At 61.3% G+C, this 16,975-nt stretch overlaps 1 protein-coding gene across 5 annotated transcripts in view; it reads right to left on the bottom strand.

Annotated features, from left to right (window-relative positions):
• SCUBE1 (signal peptide, CUB domain and EGF like domain containing 1) overlaps positions 1-16,975 on the bottom strand; it is a 112,338-nt gene that overhangs the window by 46,602 nt on the left and 48,761 nt on the right. For all 5 annotated transcript variants that reach the window (XR_008391021.1, XR_008391022.1, XM_037160799.2 and 2 more), the window contains exons 5-6: positions 3,725-3,850; positions 325-441 (exon numbers count right to left, since the gene is read on the bottom strand). Coding sequence is in view for 3 of the 5 variants with exons in the window: in XM_037160799.2 (XP_037016694.2) it covers positions 325-441; positions 3,725-3,850 (243 nt within the window). In the remaining 2 variants the exon portion in view is untranslated. The remainder of the gene's footprint in view (positions 1-324; positions 442-3,724; positions 3,851-16,975) is intronic.

Here is a 16,975-nt window from a genome sequence, read left to right as displayed (position 1 = left end):
CCTCAGGAGCAGCAGCTGCCCACCTCAGGCGCACACGCCTTCCTCCTCCCATGCCCGGGGCCACCCCCTCGGCGAGCATGAGGATGTGTGGGAGACCCGTGGGGATACAAAGCAGGGGCGCTCGGTCCAGGGGTGGAATCACCGTGGGCACAGCCCCGCAGAAAGCGCCCCGCCAGTTCTCTGGGTTCACTTGCTCTTGTTTCCCGCAAGCTTCCTTCTTGGAGATGGGACAGGGGTGGGGCGCTGGCTGGCTTCGGGCCGCCTAGCACGCCGGTGCGGGGCAGGGTGGTGCAGGGTGCAAGCGCAGCAGAGGCGTCCACTTACCGATGCACGTCCGGCCGTCCGAGTGCAGGGCGTACTTCTGGTGACAGCCACACAGGGGGCCCGTGTCCGTGTCCTCACAGCTGTGCTGGCAGCCTCCGTTTCCATAGTTACAGGTGACTAGTTAGGCCCAAAGTGTACACACGTATGCGTAGACAGAATGACAACAAGAATGATTAGTTCCCCAGCGCTGGTGCTCTTTTTAAGGGAGCAAGGAGGAAAGTGAGGGTGGGAGATGACCAGTGAGCAGGCCCACCTTCCCTGGACCTCAGCCCTCGAGGGTCTTGGATGAAATTCTTCACTGCCTACAGGCCATGGGTGGGGTGAGAATGGACTTTGGGTGACCTAGGCTTGGGACAGAACCAACATACAGCTGAGGCACTGAGATGGTGTGAGCTAAAGAAAGGGACAAGCTAGACAAGGTTATCTTTCTGGGCTGCAAAAGACACTTTAAAATAGCCTGTCAGGATGGGGCGATTGTCTGTGACACCAGGTATATTCTGGGGAGGGGAGTGTGGGGAGAGGGGACACTCATTTCCTTCATCCTTGAGAGCTTTCTTTTCTCTGCTATGCCTTGGGGCGTGTGGAAGGGTGTCCCCACGGACGTCTGTTCTCACCAAGTGCCTGCAGCCATCTGAAACGGACCCCCCTTGAAGCCCTCCTCCCGAAAGGCAATGTCCAAACAGACAGAACGCAGGCAAATTAATGCCGCCTCGGTGCAGTTTTGAAAATGGCCTATTCTTTAAGCATGTTACACAGCTTGCAATGCCTAGGGCAGAGCACTGGGGCCCTTCAGCCCAGGGTCTTAAACTGGCCCATAGCGTCAGTGACCTGGGTCGGCTGAGGGGGGCTGAACAAAAAGGAGCCAGCCCGAAGTGGGAAAAATGATAGACTCAAGTTTATGTAAAACAGGTGGTGACCGTGTGCCAGGGAGAGGCGTCTTGCTCACGGAGGTCCAGGGTCTCCCAGGGAAGGGTCCCCGGGCCACCCCTGCTAGCTGGAGGCCTCTGCCCAGGAAGAGGCCCAGAGCAGCCCAGGGTTCCAGGGGTGGCCGCTTAGCACAGATCCCAGGTGAGGGGAGACCCCAGCAGAGCCCCACCTCGGGTGGGACATCACGTGCCTTTGCGGCCTGAAACAGCCCCACGTCACGGGGGCGGAGGGGAGAGCAGGGGTGTCGGAGGCCACGCGAGGGAGGGTCATGGTCAGGGTCCCCCACTCCCTCACACAGGTGTGTGTGCACCTCATGAACCCCGAGGGCCAAGCTGGTGAGCACCTGGAGAGCCTACAGCTCGTACACGGACACGGACCCCAGAGCCTAGAGCCCTGGGAGAGCCGGGAAACCTTCCCTGGTGCTGCTGGGCAGGGTCCTGGGCTCTGGAGGGGTGACAGTCTGCTGCAGAGCCTCTGTGGTCTTGCTGGTCCCTAGAGGCTGCAAGGCCAGGCCTCCGCCCCCAGCCCAACTCCAGGTCTAGAATTTCCTGGACCTCAAGTGACCTCAAGGGCTACAGTGAAAACCCCATTGCTAACTGGACACCAACCCTGCCACAGGAACCATGCGGAAGGATCTAGGGCGGCGCCCTTCATCGGCAGGGCGACAGCCAGCTGAGGAGCAGGGGGCAGGGGCCGCTGTGTGTTACGGAAGAGCCTTCTGGGCTAGGGCTGGGCTCTGCTCTGTTGGGGTGGGGTAGGGGGTCTTAGCCACTCCCAGGGCCCTGCCTGGTCCCTGATCACTCAGACCAGGTCGGCCACTCAGGAGATGCTGAGCAAACTGTCCCCTGTGGCACCTGTCCCGGATGCAACTACAGCCCCAGCCACCAGCCAGTGCTCGCAGCTCTCTCCCCAGCACCCCACCCAGGGCTCGGCCAGGGCGGCGTTAGCCAGCCCTGCTCACTGCAGTAGTGTTTACGTTTGGCCAAGCCTGTCGACAAGTCTGGCTGTGGCGCAGGGGCCTGTCCTTGGTTAGTTCCTAAGGACACCCCAGTTACCAACAGGGAGGACTGGGGAGGGTAGGGCTGTTCACTTCCTGCCCTGCAGGTAGCCCGGCGACGGGGGTGTCTGTGCATCTGTGTAGAGCACAGGAGGGTCAGGCAGGACTCCCAGGGCAGGAGCAGCACTTCCCTGAGTGGCCCTTCCCTGGGTGACGGAAACTGCGAACCTGTTCACCACTGCGATCCCCCAGGGTGGGCCGGAAGGAAGAGGAAGGCTGGGTCCATGTCTGGAACCTCGCCGTGGAGGAAGGAAGCGTGTTCGCTTTGAGGAACGGATGGATCATGAATGGGGGCTGGAGCATGAACTCCGTGGAGACAGGGACTGTGTCTAATGCTGGTGGGTCCCCCCAAACCCTCGGTGACTGCTGGAGGAAAGCATGAGCTGGGGAAGGTGTGGAGGGTGCCCACGGAGAGCAGGTGCCCTGATAGAATCACGAAGACCAGGGATGGTGGACCAACAAGGGCCGCTGTCCTCTCTGCAGGACGGAGGATGGAAAGCAAGGCTGTTTTCTTACAGGAGCTGGTGGGCCGCAGCAGCCCCTGCGGTGGCCAGCACAGCCGCTTTCCCGACGGGGAGCCGGTCCGGGCCCCTCCACAGCACCGCCTGCGTCGGGAAGCGGGCTGGGCAGGGAGGGCCCATCTCCGCCAGGCTGGGCATGCTCAGGGCGGCCTCCCTCAGCTCCCGCAGACACGGGTGAGCACTGCTGCGCTTGGGGCACCGGTGCCCCGTGAGCGGAGGTCTCGCTCCCGCACTGCCCACGCAGCTGGTGGAGACGTGCTTGGGCTTTGGAGAACTAGCTGAGTGTGTCTGGCCCCTGTCCTACTTCGCTTGCTGGCCGCTGTTCCCACCGTGAAGCTGGGCGACCCCACTGAAAGGCTGCATTACACCGAGCCTCAAAGCGGCCCCTTTGGCCAGAGGCCTCATTCAACCCCGGCTTCCCGGGGTGCAAGGTGAGTTCTGGGCTTATGTCCCGGGCTGGGAGCCCCCAGACCAAGCTCTTTTCCTTCTTTGTGCCGCTGCTGCTGAGGACTGGCTGGGGCAGCTTCCAGGAGCCTGAGCTGGTACACCCCTGTGCCACAGCCCCTCCGTTCCCTCAGAGAGTGAGAACTCAGAGCGATGGGTCTCTGGGGGAAGGGGGAGCGGTGGGGGCACAGGAGGCACTGGCAGGGCCATGGTATGGGGCCCCAGGTAAAACTTGCCAGTTCCAGGGCTGTGTGGGTGGGGACATGCCGGGAGGGAGACCCTCAGGCCTGGGGTTCACCACCCTGTCCCTCAGGCCTCCCCAGACCCTCTAGGAGCCCTGCCTTTTTCTCCCCACCCTGGGCCGAGTCCTGCAGAGACCGGACAGACCCCCCACAGAGCAACGGCAGGAGACGCGTGGGGATGTCTGACCCATTTGCCTCCATCTACCTACGTGTGCAGTCCTTCTGGTTTTGGGCAAGGTCAAAGCCGGGCCTGCAGTCACAGGCCACCCCACCTTTGGGCGTCTCCCGGCAGATGTGGGCACAGCCGTGGTCTTTGTTCATGCAGTTCATACCCTCTGAGAAGAGACAGACAGGAGAGGGACGGGGGACCGGGGGGAGAGAGGGAGGGAGAAACTTTCAGGCTGAAAGCGGTCTAACAGAGAGTCCCAGGGCAGCTCTGAGCACACGCACTGCACACTCAGAGGACACACCCACCTGCCCCAGGGAAGGCCCTCCCAGGGCCCGCTGCCCCCAAGCCTCGCTCCCAGATTCGTACAGTAGGTGGCCGGGAGGGGCCCCCAGGGGGACGGTGGTGCTGAAAGGACGTGGTGCCCGGTGCCTTCCAGTGTGCAGGAGGATGCCTCTGCGGGCGGGCTCCGCCCCGAGCCCCCGGTGGTTTTGCCCAGGTGCCATCTGGCCCCTGGGCCTGGTCAGTGGGTTTCTGCTCAAGTCCACCCCGACCTCAGAGCCTTGTCCTCACCAGCCCCATGGCCGAGCACTGGACCACACGCTACCCCCGACCCCCACCAGCTACGGCGGGGTCTCCATGTGCACCGGGTCATCCTAGAGGTCCCTCACTGCCACGTGTCCAAACAGACAGAATGCAGCTCTGCACACACGCATATGCCACACACACACACACACACACACACGCACCCCCGCCCCATGGAGCGCATCCCAGGTTCAGGGGCACACACATCACCATGTTCCTATTCTTGCCCAAGATTCCTGCAGGATGTCAGATGCTACTTTTTACTTTTCTCTCTGCCATCTTGTCTTAAAAGGGCAGCCAGTGCTGGCCTCCCTGCTGCCTGGGAGTGTTCAGCGGGGAGGAGTGCCAGAGGGGCCAGGGCTGGCCCCCCGCCTGCCACGGCGCCCCCACCCTCCCCCTGCAGCAGCCTTGGTATCTGCAGCCTGGCCCGTGGCGGCCCTGCCTGGCAGGCCCTTCCTGTGTGTCCTCCGGCCAAGACTCAGGAGCCCCGTCCCGCACAAGACCAACCAACTCCCTGCCTCCTTTCCTCCCGGGCTCTCAGCCTCCGCTGTGGCTCAACACCCCAGGCGGGGACAATGTCCTGAGCACGCTCTGGGGCCCCTCGTCCCCTATAAAGGCAAGCGGCCCTTTCCCAGACCGGAACCACAATCATGACGCCTGCCCCGAAGGCCCGAGGGGTCTGGACAACACAACCCCCCCCCGCCACCTCCCCCCACACTGGAGACCTCACTGAATGTGGAGCTGGGCTGCCCGCGGGTTTCGAGGGCAGGGCTCGCGGACGCCTGGCCTCTGCACTCCACCTAGTCGGCTCTGAGGGCCCTGGTGTGACAGAGAGGCCAGGGTCCCCTCCCTCAGTCAGCTACGGTTCCTGGGACTGTCCCCCCCCCCCAGGAGACCGGATTTCCCTCTCTGGCTGCCTGGAGAGGCCCGGACCCCTCCCAGTGGACCCCAGTGGATGTTCATCTTCCTGGTGATTCTCAAGGAGCTTCCAGAAGTTATTAGGTCTGGGGTCATGTGAGACGGTGCAGGTCACGCGTCCGTCCACTCAGAGGCTGACGGTGGGTAAAAGGGGGAGCTGCTGTCTGCCCACACACCGCCCTGAGCCCCGGCTCCTGGGTCCCACTGCCAGGGGTTGGCCTTGGACGGCAGCAGGAACCTCGCAGACCGGGACACGCGGGTGGCCTCCTCTCCCAGGTGGCGGACAGCCTCTCCCAGGCTCTTCAAGGACTAGCTCAGTGTCAACCCCATCCACTTTATGCACGGTCGGGGGGACTGAGAATCGACATGTCTCTAAGAAGACAAACGTCCTGCCAGCTACAGTAACAATTCTTAAGTTAAATCAAACAGAAAATTGAAATCAATGAAGCCTGTGTTCTGCTCAGCATGCTGACCTCTGGTTTCACCTGATTTTATTGCGCTTATTAGTCCTCCCCCTTGATTGTCTTACGCATTCAAATCAAACTGTTGGACCGATGCAGAGTATGACCGACTGACCCGCAGCTGAATCGGCCAGGCACTCGGGTGCTGGGCTCTTCGCAGGAAGCTGCATGCTCATGGGGAACTCGCTACATTTCGGAACAGCAGGTTTGCACACCCAGCACAGCGGCGCACCGATGGCTGCTTAGCACCTGGTGGGGGAGGGGTGAGGCTGGGGCGGGGGCCGATTGGCAGCATTTGCCAATTTCTGTGGTGTAAATGCTCCCTCCGAACTCCACGAAGACATCACTGGATGGAAGTGGCTCTCGAGGGCTGGTACGAGCCAGCCCAGCACATGGTTGTCTCAGAAAAAAGGTCTGGTGAGGTCAGGCAGGGGTGAGCAGAGTCTGGCTTCTTGACCGCTTGCGCCTCTCGGAGAAAATCGCTTCGCTTCTCGTGGCCTCGTCTGGAACCCAGCAGTGACGACGCCCTACCTCCCACCTCCCAGCCGTAGGGAGCCGGAGATGGCAGGTCCCCCGTGACTAAGGCACACGGAGTCCTGGGGCCGGGGCCACCTGCCGCAGGGCTGGCGGAAGTGCAGCCTCTTGGGGCCTTGGTGTGGCCAAGCAGCTCTGCCACAGAGGCGGCTCTGGCAGCAGGGCTTCCCGGGGCCCTGGAGACGTGTTCAGTGCCTCTGCTGGTCTTCTGAGAGACTGGCCTGGCGAGGGTTTGGCCAGCACGTGGTGGCCGATGAGCAACCTCCCTGCCCGTCATCCTTGGCCACTGTCAGCGTGGGCTGCGTCCAGGGGCACCCTCACTCCCTGCTCCTGTGGACTTCGTGGTTCCTTGGTGCCCACAGATATAAAGGGAGCGGGCATCCTGCCTTCTTTCTGGCTTCGCTGCCCGCCACCTCTTGCACAGTCCCCAGGCCCATGACCTTGCTCCGCTGGCTGACCACCCCCAAAGAGCTCCATGCCCCCTTGCTTCTCCTGTCCCCTGTAAACAAAATCCTGGGCCCGTCTCAAACTCCGTCAGTTCTGCAGAGCTTCCTGACAGGTTATGCGCCCCCCAGGCCACCACGCCACGTGTGTCTCTCAGGCTGTCCCACGACCGCACAGGAAGCCGACACCGATCAAGCAGACCCGCGCTTCCTTCCGAAGCCGGGACAGCCGAGGGCCCTGCTGAATCTCATGCTTCTATGTGGTGGAGAAGCGGGGACTGAACTTCCATTGCCAGCCGAAAAGTCACAACTGACAGGAAACCCTGGTCATCAATACCAACCATAAACTTGTCACTGGGGAGCTGACGTGGGTCTGAACTTGGGACGAGAGACAGAGCACTCAGTGTTAGACATCACTCAGCTCCCCCACACCATGGACTTGCCACCGGTGATCGATATTTCTTTCTTTCTTTCTTTCTTTCTTTCTTTCTTTCTTTCTTTCTTTCTTTCTTTCTTTCTTTCTTTCTTAAAAACGATTTTAAAAGATCTATTTATTTATTTATTTTTAAAGGGAGAGAAGGGAGGGAGGAAAAAGAAACACCATTGGTTTCCTCTCACATGGGCCCTGACCAGGGACCTGACCCACAACCCGGGCAGGTGCCCTGACCAGGGGTCAAACTGGCCACCTTTCACTTTGTGGGATGACGCCCAACCCACGGAACCACACCAGTCAGGGCTGAGCTTCTTTTCGGAGAATCTAAACCAATAACAAAACAAGGCGATGTCGCTGTTCTGCTGGCAAAGGACAGCTTGGGGGAGTGACCTAGCTTTCTAGGTCACAGTTGATGGGCACTGGGAAGTCGGACCCAGCCCCCTCGCCCCCCACTGAGGACCGGGGCCGAGGGCGGGCGATCTGCCCTCACTTGAGGCCCCACACAGGCTCCGGGGCCCTCGGGTCTCCTCTGCTTCTCCAGCTGAGGGCAGGGGTGGGGCTGGGTCTGGAGCCAGCAGGATTCAGCTCCTTTTCACATTTCTGGCAATTATAGAAAAGCCCAAAGAATCTGTGTTTATCTGTAGCTACTCATAATTAACATACTAGAAATTAAACAGGGAAGCTTAAATTAACTTATTTAAAAATAGAAATTAAAAATGTATTATGTTCACATTAGTGTCTTTTTTATTAAAAAGGATATCTTCCAGAGCAGGGGAGAGGCCTCAGAGAGGAGTGCCCTGCCGAGGGCAGAGTGGGGGGTGGGTACTGATTCTTGCCCATGGTGTTTGAACCCCTGGGGGCACAGCTGGGCCTGCAGCCTCCGGGCACCTGTCCCCCTCACGTGTACCAGGTTGAGGGCGTCTGCGCTGGCGGCACCTGCTGCCATGGGGGTGCGACAGGGGTAGTGACCGGCGGTGGTGCTGGAGAGGCTGACCGCCTTGCATCGTTGCTCCTCTGCTCCGTCCCACACGCGAACTTGCCCTTCCTCATTGAGAGTCCAGACTCCTCAACCACAATTACGAGCCATGGCGAGTGTGAGCCAGGGAGCTCCGTGGCTCCCCCCCTCCGGTGCCTGCGCTCCCCTTGCCCCAAGCACTGGTGTGTGGCTGTGCTGTTTCCCTCTGCTCTTTGCCCAACCTCCTGGTCAGCCCTGGCTCTCCCCTGAGCAGCCACAGTCCCGGGAGCAGGCGCTACGGGGTGCACCCTGGAGGCACCACCAGCTGCCAGGATCATGTGGCCTGGAGTCTTCTCAGCCACTTCCTGGGGCTTCTGTCCCTAAGCAGATGGTTGTGGGATGCCCGGGACAGGTGCAGCCACCCCGCCTACCTCCCTGTCCTGATGTGGGAGAGTAACCACAGGGCCAAGGGTGGCGGGGAAGTGAGATGTAATTTCAGACTCCTTCCCAGAAAGCCTGGTCTTCAGGGGCCTGGTGCCAGCCAGCCAGGCTGCCCGCCAGGTCGAATCTAATTTGATCCGACCTGCCCAAATCCAATTAGGTCGTGCAAACTCGGACTGACCGTCTCGCTGGTGCCCAGGGGTGGGGAGTGGAGACAGATGCTGTGCAGCAAGGTTGCCAGGTTCCAGCGCAGACTCTGGCACTTGCTGCATGACCTGGGGCAATCACGTCATCTCTCTGGCCCTCATTCCCAACTGTATAGAAGTGGGCAGTCACAGGACCTCCCTCCAGCTCACTCAGCGTGCACGCACTCCCCTTCCCTGGGCCAGGGAGGTTGGCTGAAGGTGCAGGTAAGGGCTGGAGGGACTCAGCCCGGGCAGAGGAGCCACGAAATGTGATAAATCGGGCAGTGTTACACCTGTGTCGAGAAATCTGTGGATGCTGCGGGGAAGCAGGGGAGACAGCAGGCAGGAAGCACATGGGGGGCCGGCGCTGTCACCCTGAAAGAGATGAAGAAGCCTAGGGAAGGGGCGGCGGTGTGGGGACAAGAGGAAGGCTGGACTTGTGACACATTTAAGAGGCCCTTTCCCTGAGTTTTCCAGGAGCCGTGGAGGGCCTTGGGCTCCAACAGTATCTTCGTTTAATTTAACTCTCACCATGAGCCTGAGAAGTGGGTGCTGCCATTCCCATTTCCCAAACAAGCACATGGAGGCTGTGCCGGGCTGGCGGGGAGCCTTGCGGGGGGGGGGCACACTGCAGGCGAGAGTGGGGGGCCGTGGCCCAGCAGCAGTGTCCTCTCGAAAGTGCCTGGCGCTCCCCCCCCCCCCCAAGGGGCTCCTCCCAGATCCCTGCCTTCTCCGCTGTGACAGGCCCTGGCAGCTCGCTTCCACCGGGGCCTGTTTTCCCCAGGCCTCCTCTCGCTTTCAGATATTCCACCAGCGTGCACAGCGTTCAACGACAACAGAATGTGCCTGCCCCAAACCGGCGCGCATTGTGTTCTGCAGAGCAAAGTTCACGGATGCATCTAAAGCAGGGCCACGGGAGGGGAGCCAGTCTGCATCTCGGAGCCAGTCTTTCCCACTGCCCTGGCCCAGGATAACAAAGCTGGAATGTGTGCTTCCCAAGGGTCGTTGCTATGGTGACTTCATCAATAACATCGCTTTCTGCATCCATGTCCCTTAACCGCTCAGAAAGGGAACGAGAGCAGAGAGAAAAGAACAATTACCTTGCCCTGCCCCTCCCCCACCACAACTTGGGAGGAAAGGATTTCCACCCCCTTCTGCCCCATCAATAGAAGATTATGCAGCCCAGGGAGAGGCTGGGGCCTGGGGCTGGGAGGGCGGCGGGGGCCAAGGGGGAGAAACAGACTCAGGCTCCACGTGCTGTGACGGAGAGCTGAGGGGGAGCGGGCAAGGCCCTGCCTGGGGAAGGCTCGGGGACAGTGTGGATGCGGCTGGGGAGGCTGCTCCAGGTGTGCCATCTCCCTGACCACTGCAGGGCTCTTCTGTCCCAGTGTCCCCCATCCGTGACAGATAAAAACCACTGAGCCGCAGAGACCTTAAAACTGAAGGGAGGGGAGGGGGCTGGATGGGGGGGCATGCCTGCAGCAAGACAGAACAGGGGCAGGGGCGGCTCCGGGCTGCAGCTGGGCCAGCCCGAAACTCACTGGGCTGATGACGACCACAGGTCCCCTGTGGAGCACCCACTGGGCACTAAGCACTTTACATGAATAATCCCCTTGAAGCATCTGACCCATTTCAAAGTCTGTGCTATTATCCCCACTTTGCAAGTGCGTAGAGGAGGGTGAAGGAAGGCTGGGCACCTTGCCCAGGGGACACTTGGGCAGATGTGAGCCTGTGCTCCCAGCGTGCTTTTTCGGAGACACTGGGCTCCCCTGTGCCCCCCCCCCCCCCCCCGTTGGAGCTTGCTGAGGGCTGGGAGCACGTCCGCTCGTTCCGACTGCCCAGGCCAGCCCCGGCCTGGCACGGAGAGAACACAGACCTCCTCACTATCACCGCCTCACTGCTGAAAGGCGCCCACCCAGCGCGCACAGGGTTAGGCTGCAAGTCGTCTGGGTAGTGTACTTTCTTCTGCCTGGGACACGCTGCCTCCCTCCTTTGAAGGGCAACTTCTGACTAGTGGTGGTGGGGCTCCTGGAGGAGCCCGGCCCTGCACTGCACCCAGCCGACAGAGGGCCTAGGCAGTGTCGCCGGCCCCGGCCACGCTGGTGGGCCTCGGCTGGGTCTGGCCTCTGCCCGAGGACAGGGCCGACTCCTGGGTGGGAGGGTGCATCCTTCCTCGGGCCCCAGCCATCGCCAGCGCTGCCTGTCTGCCGCCCCCATCTGGATCTGCCTCGACTCCTGAGTTACACTCCGAGGACACCTGCGCCTGGATGGTGCTCTGACAACCTCTCGTTAGGAGGCCTGGGCTTTAGCAGGAACAGGGCTCTGCCTCCCACCCTGGGCCCGCGACATTTCATCCTCCTGGGCAATTCCAGGCCTGGCTGGGGCACCAGCGGCTGGCTGCCCCGGACTAGACCCTGCCCACTCCAGGCTGCCTCTGCAGGGGCATCCCCGCCTGGGAAGCAGGAGGGATTGGGACCGTGGGCTCCCACTTCTTCCGGGTTCTCCATTGCCAGGAGCTCTCTGAGTACATCTCTGATGATCATCTTCATGACCGAATGCCAGGTGGCACCTGACAGGTGACAATGCTGAGGCTCAGAGAGGTCCCCCAACTAGTGTGGTGAAGCAGGAACCTGATCCCCACCCCATGGCCACTTCCACAGCAGGTCCAAAGGGTCCAGCCCCAGGCTGGATGCTCCCTCGGCTGCCTCGGTGGCCCTTGGGGCCCCTGTGCTGCTCTTCCGTGCCAGAAGTCTTCTCCTCAGGCCATCCCCCAGCCCTTCCTTTGGGCCCCGTGGCACCTGCCACGGCCCCAGGACGACTGGCCCTTCTGAGTGTGCGCTCTGCCCACTCAGCACTTGCTGCCCAGCTGGTCCGGCCCCCAAAGTCCGCCCTTGTGTGGTCTGCCTCCCAACACCTTCCATGTCCATTTGCTCACTAGCCTCCTTGCTGCTTCCTTCCACAGCATCAGGCGGGGTCCCCATTACATCAGGCTTTCCACACGACCAGCCCCCCATCCTGCTCTGCTCTCCCGGGGACCAGGCCTTGGTGGAGCCCATTATAGGCACTGGACAAACACCTGCGGGGGGCTGGCCCAGAAGTGCACTGCTTATGGACAAGGGCATGCCCCCCGAATGAAGCCTCCTGCTTTGAGCCTACAAGCTGATGTCTGGAATGGACTGGCGTCCCAGAAAGCTGGACTTGGAAGGAACCATGGGGAGCAGCTGGGTGAAACCGCTCCTTCCCCACAGAGGAGGCTGCAGCCCACAGCACAGAGGCTCGCCCTGGGCATGCGAGAGCCGGCCCAGCATCTGCACACAACCTTCCGGTTCCCAGTGCCCCACTGCTCTGGTTCCACACTCATCCCGTCATACCAGGAGGAAGTGCCGGGGGCTGCGGGTTCCAGGGCTGTGGCCCACTCATTCACTCACTCCTTCTAGAAACTGCTAAGTACCACCTGCGTGCAGGTCCTGTGCCCAGGCCACAAGCAGAGCCAGCCAGGTGGACACAGGGCGTCCCATGTGAGAGCAGAGGGGGACAGGATGGACACCAGCTTCCCAGCCCTGGGGCCTCGACCAGCCTGGGCCCCGGGAGCCCCGGAGAGTGGAGTCTGTGGGAGGGAGGGGTCTGCCTGGCGGCTTTCAGGGCTGCACACAGCCTGGCCTCTATGGTGTGTGGTCTTAGAACCTGCTCAGTTTCCTCCTCTGAAGCAGGGGAGGAAGACCATTAAAGCTGCAGCTCAGGGTCCCCCGACAGCCACTGCAGGACACAGGTTGTGTCCCATAAAGGCTGGCCCGTCCCCTCACCCCCACTGGCTGAATCTGCAAGGCTGTCCCAACATAGCCTCACTTAGCCCTGGACCCAGGCCCCTCCATTCCCTCCTCCTCCCCCCTGAAGTTCCCCAGCTGGTCACTAGGTGGCACCATGTGCACACCGTGCCTCTGAGGCCCGGTGGCTTGGTGGCTGGGACCACAGAGGCCTTAGAGACCATCTGGCTTCTTGAGGCTGCACTCTTCAGGCTCCGGAGCTGGAGAGGTGCTTTCCTGTCCAGGGTTGCCAGACAGAGAATAAAAACAGGGAATGCCAGATGGCTAAATCTGGGTTTCGGGTAAGTGACAAATACTTCCGGAGTATAAACAGTCCCAAATGTTGTGTGGATCATACTTAAAGAATATGTTCTCTGAGATCCAATTTAGGTGGGTATCCTGTATTTGATGTGGAGACTACCCCTCCATCCATGGGGACCCTAAAGGAAGCCACGAGGGAACAGTTAGCTCACACAGGTCCCATGGGGGCTGTGGCCTGCCTGTCACCAGGGACAAATCTGTTTCTCCCACCTGTCAGGTAGACAGGTGACTGGATGGAGGAATCCCAGGCATGTGAGGGGCCAACATGATGGGGCCTGGAATGTGCACGCAGAAGCCCCAGAGGACCTGGGAGGGGAAGCCAGTGAGAACTCTGGGCCGCATTATTAGAACAGTCTCTAAGGACGGGGCAGCTCTGGTCCCAGGCTGGTGCCTTTCCTTACCGCCCCCCCCCCCCCCCTGCTCCCGCCCCGGGCTATGGAAAGGAGCACCGTGGCTGCCCTGGCTCCGTGCCACACTAGTTGTGCCTGCTGCCCCGCCCCAAACCGCTGTCCTCTCCTGGGAGCAAAGGGTGGGCAGCTGCTGTGGACCGGGGGCCCGTGAGGGTGAAAGGCTGACGAAGGGGTGTGCACAGTCGAGCTCGATAAATGCTGAGAAGCTTTTCCTTTCCCGAGAGCACCTGCCAACGGCAGGCACAAGCCGCTCTGGGAACTTGCCCAACCCCCACCACTCTAACTGGGACATATTGCTGAGCGGTCACCCCACCAGGTGACCAAATGTGGGGGTGCACATTGGGCCAGCACTGGGACGAGGCCCTGGGACAGAGGTCCCCGGGGGGAGAGGTGTGCCAGAAGAGGGGCAGCTCCTGCGGAGGCGCGGAGGCATGCGCCCGGGGGAGAGTCTCTGAATGCGGGGCAGCCGCAGGTGCTGCATGAGCTGCAGGGCGAGGCCGGGCCGGCCCCGCACGGGGTGCCCGGCCGGCCTGTGGCCGAGCCCCAGGGCCTGAGCACGCAGCGCAGCCCAATCGGTGGGAGGGATGTGAGAGCATGTTGTGAAAGCGACGCCACACACGATTCACCCCCCCCACCCCCACCGGGAGACGACTCGGTCCCTTCTCCATTCCACCTGGCGCCTCTCCTCTGCTCCCTGCCCCAAGTTAGATGAAAGAAACACACCTGTGCCCCGCTCAGGAGCCCGCTCTCAGGTCCCCTGAGAGGGCTGAGCCTCAGACCCACGTGAACGTGCCAGAGGAAGGCCAGCCTGAGCAGCGGTGCACTTCACAGGCGCGGGGGGGGGGCGTGGGATCCGAGGCAGGAGGAAGAGATCTGCAGGTGGGGACGGGGCTGGGGGCGCAGTTAGGCACATGTGACAGGGCTCCCTGGTCACAGGGACAGAGGCAGCGAGGGTTTGCTGTGGCTGTGGCATGAAGCGTGCAGTGTGGAGAGGAACACAGGTAGGCCAGGTTCAAACCTCGACTGCTATGGACTCACTATGAACAACTCTCTGCTTCTTAGCCTCCATTCTCTCACCTGCAAGGTGGGGAGAAGAGCAGCTCCGTGGCACAGGGCTGTGTCTGGGATCAGATTACTTGTGTCAAAGTCTAGGCACAAGGCTTGGCACACAGCAATGCCTGGTGACAGCTGACAGTCACTAGGGGACACAGTGTATACACAACACCTCATTTCAACCATCACAGACCATTCCACATTTAACACCAGCATGTGTCCCATTACACAGACGAGAAACCGAAGCCCCAGGACTGTGGCCTGAAAGGGGGCCGGAGCCAGGGCTGGGGCCAGCTGCCTCCCGGCCTGGTGCTCGCTCTCTGCCCTGCACTGTCCATGCTGGGGGGCCTGAAGGTCTGCCACATTCGGGATCCCCACTGTTCACACTGCGAAGTAAGGACTGGGGTCCCCGTAGGCTGCCTGGCCAGGCTGGCTGGAGTCCAGGCAAGGAGAAGGGCATGAGGTTGGCTCACCAACAGCTACAGGAGTTGTTTATGGGGTGGGAGGCTCATAAAAAATAATGGTCTGGATTTATTGCCCCTGCCTCAAGGGCCATTCTGGCCTGCACAGGCCCAGGACAGGCCTCCTCCAGCTGCACCACCAGTCTTCCCACTGATGGGAGGGCTGTTTATTTTCCCGCCCACCTGGTCTGCACCGGGCAGGGGTGCAGGCGGCCTGCACACCACGAGTCCACCCCGTGCCCGAGCCCGGCCGGCCCTCCCAACAGAGCAGCTACAAGGCAGCCCGGAGGCTGAGGCATGGCCACACCGGATCACCTCATTTAAAGCAGGTTTCCCGCCACATACCCCCACAGGGGCTCCAGCCCCCACACTGGTGATGGAAAGCCCCGGATGTCCCTAGCCCTTCAAGAGCCATGCTGTGGCCCCAGGTCAAGGCCTGGGCCAGACCCCCCAAGTAGTAATCACCTCCTGGGAGCCAAGGGAAGCTCCCCCTCCAGGCATACTAATAGGGTCCTAAGTCAATGTCTCTGGGCAGCTGGGGAGGGACTGTGGGTCTCTGTCCACAGGCTGGTTCGTTCCAGTTTGCAACCAGACCAGAACTGGCTTTGTGGTCAGAAATCTGTCCCTGGTGCAGAGCGCTACCCCTCGGTGTGGCCCAGCTAGGTCTTGTAACTCCCAGGGTGGCTTCGAAAGCCCAGGTGAGCAGCAATGTAAAACCCTGTGAGGTGCAGGAGGGTGTGGTGGCCCTACCAAGGGTACCTGCTGGCTGCCCCCATGATGAGTGAGAGCAGGAGCGGCTGAAGGGAAGACAAGGCCCAGAGGAAGGTCAAGGGCCAGCCTGGAGGAGTGTGGGAGAAGGGCGCAGGACAAGGGCTGGGGCAGGGCAGAGAGGGCAGCTTGCCCCCGAGGCAGCTCCTACGGAGGGAAGCCCTGGCTCTCTGCCCTGCCCTGCCCCAGGGGTCTGCCTCTGAAAACTCCCCAGTGACCTTGGCCAAGGAGCTCCCCAGCCAGTCCTGAGGTAGGGTGGGCTTTGAGCAGTGGGCTCAGGTACCAAGGGCAAGGCTCCTTGCTGCCGCTGACTCCAGTGGTGTGCCGTGTGGGCCTCTACCCCACCCACTAGGAGTCGGGTGCTGGGTGGGAGAAGCTGCTCTGAAGTCTACCCCTTGGCAGCGAGCTATCTTTGCTGCCGAGCGAGCGGGCGGGCGGGCGGGCACTCTGCCCTGGCTCCTGCGGCCCCATGACCCCGCTGCTTGAGCCTCTGCATGCTGTCTTCCTGCCTGCCTCCCCTGCAGTCTGTGGGTGCCGGGAGGGTGTGCTTTGGCACAAAGGTGGGGCTTCTGAGCACTGCCCACCAAGTATGGCAAGTAATGGAGGAGCGTAGCCCCCTCCCAGAGCCTGGTCACAGGGTCACTGAAGAGTAGCACCGATGGCAGAACGCTGCTGTTCCCAAGCCCCTAGAACACACGCAAGGAGATCAGAGCCTCCATTCGAGTATCTCGAGCCGCTGGTCCCCTCGAAGCCCCAGATGCCCAGGCTCCTTCCTCCTCACACCAGTCGAGTCCTGGCGATCTGCACAGGCCCCAGGCTGGGGCTGGCTTGAGCCAGCTGACCGGGAAGGAGGCGGCACCTGTACTTCGCACAGGCTGTCTCTGGACACCTGTGCGTTAGGATGCTAAGCAAGACCTCTGAGCAGCACCCACCCTTGCACCTCACAGAAAGAAGAGACAGGCTGGCCCTGCCTGGAGTTCCCAGGCTCCCTCCAGGGCTGCATACTCTGGAGAGGACTCGGCCCCACCTTGTCCAGAGCCAGCCACTACCAAAACATCCCACACCTATGAGACCCAGGGACAAGCCTCTCCAGAGCATGAACTCTGCTGAAGGTCCTGCCTCTCACCCCCTCAGCCACCCTCTTCCCCATCCATACTGTCCCTGTGGGGGGTCCAGACCTCCATGGCTGCCAGTGACACCTCCTAGCAAGTTGCTTCATGTCCCTGGTCCAGCCCCAGGCAGGTGGGGAAGTTCCTGAAGTGGAATCTTCAGGATGGAGGGTGTGCCGTTACTTTCACAGCCAAGTCCAAGCTCCTTCGAACCAGTTTCCTGGCCCTGAGTGCCACCATCTCCGGGTCTAGGCTCAGGCTCCAGGAGGCCCTCTCCCTAGCAGACAGGAAAGGCTGCTGGGACACTGAGCAGCCAGGACAAGGCAGAAATTTTAGGGGTTGGAGAAGCCTGGACAAGAGCTGAGAGGCTGGCCTGGCTGGGATGGAGGCCCAGGTGGAAAAGGGCAGCTGCAC

Source organism: Artibeus jamaicensis, unplaced genomic scaffold (genome assembly GCF_021234435.1).
Source record: "Artibeus jamaicensis isolate MK-2021 breed Jamaican fruit bat unplaced genomic scaffold, CSHL_Jam_final contig_233, whole genome shotgun sequence".
Classification (NCBI taxonomy): domain Eukaryota; kingdom Metazoa; phylum Chordata; class Mammalia; order Chiroptera; family Phyllostomidae; genus Artibeus; species Artibeus jamaicensis.
The sequence above is the reverse complement of the archived record's forward strand: the minus strand, read 5'-3'. Positions and strand labels throughout refer to the sequence as shown.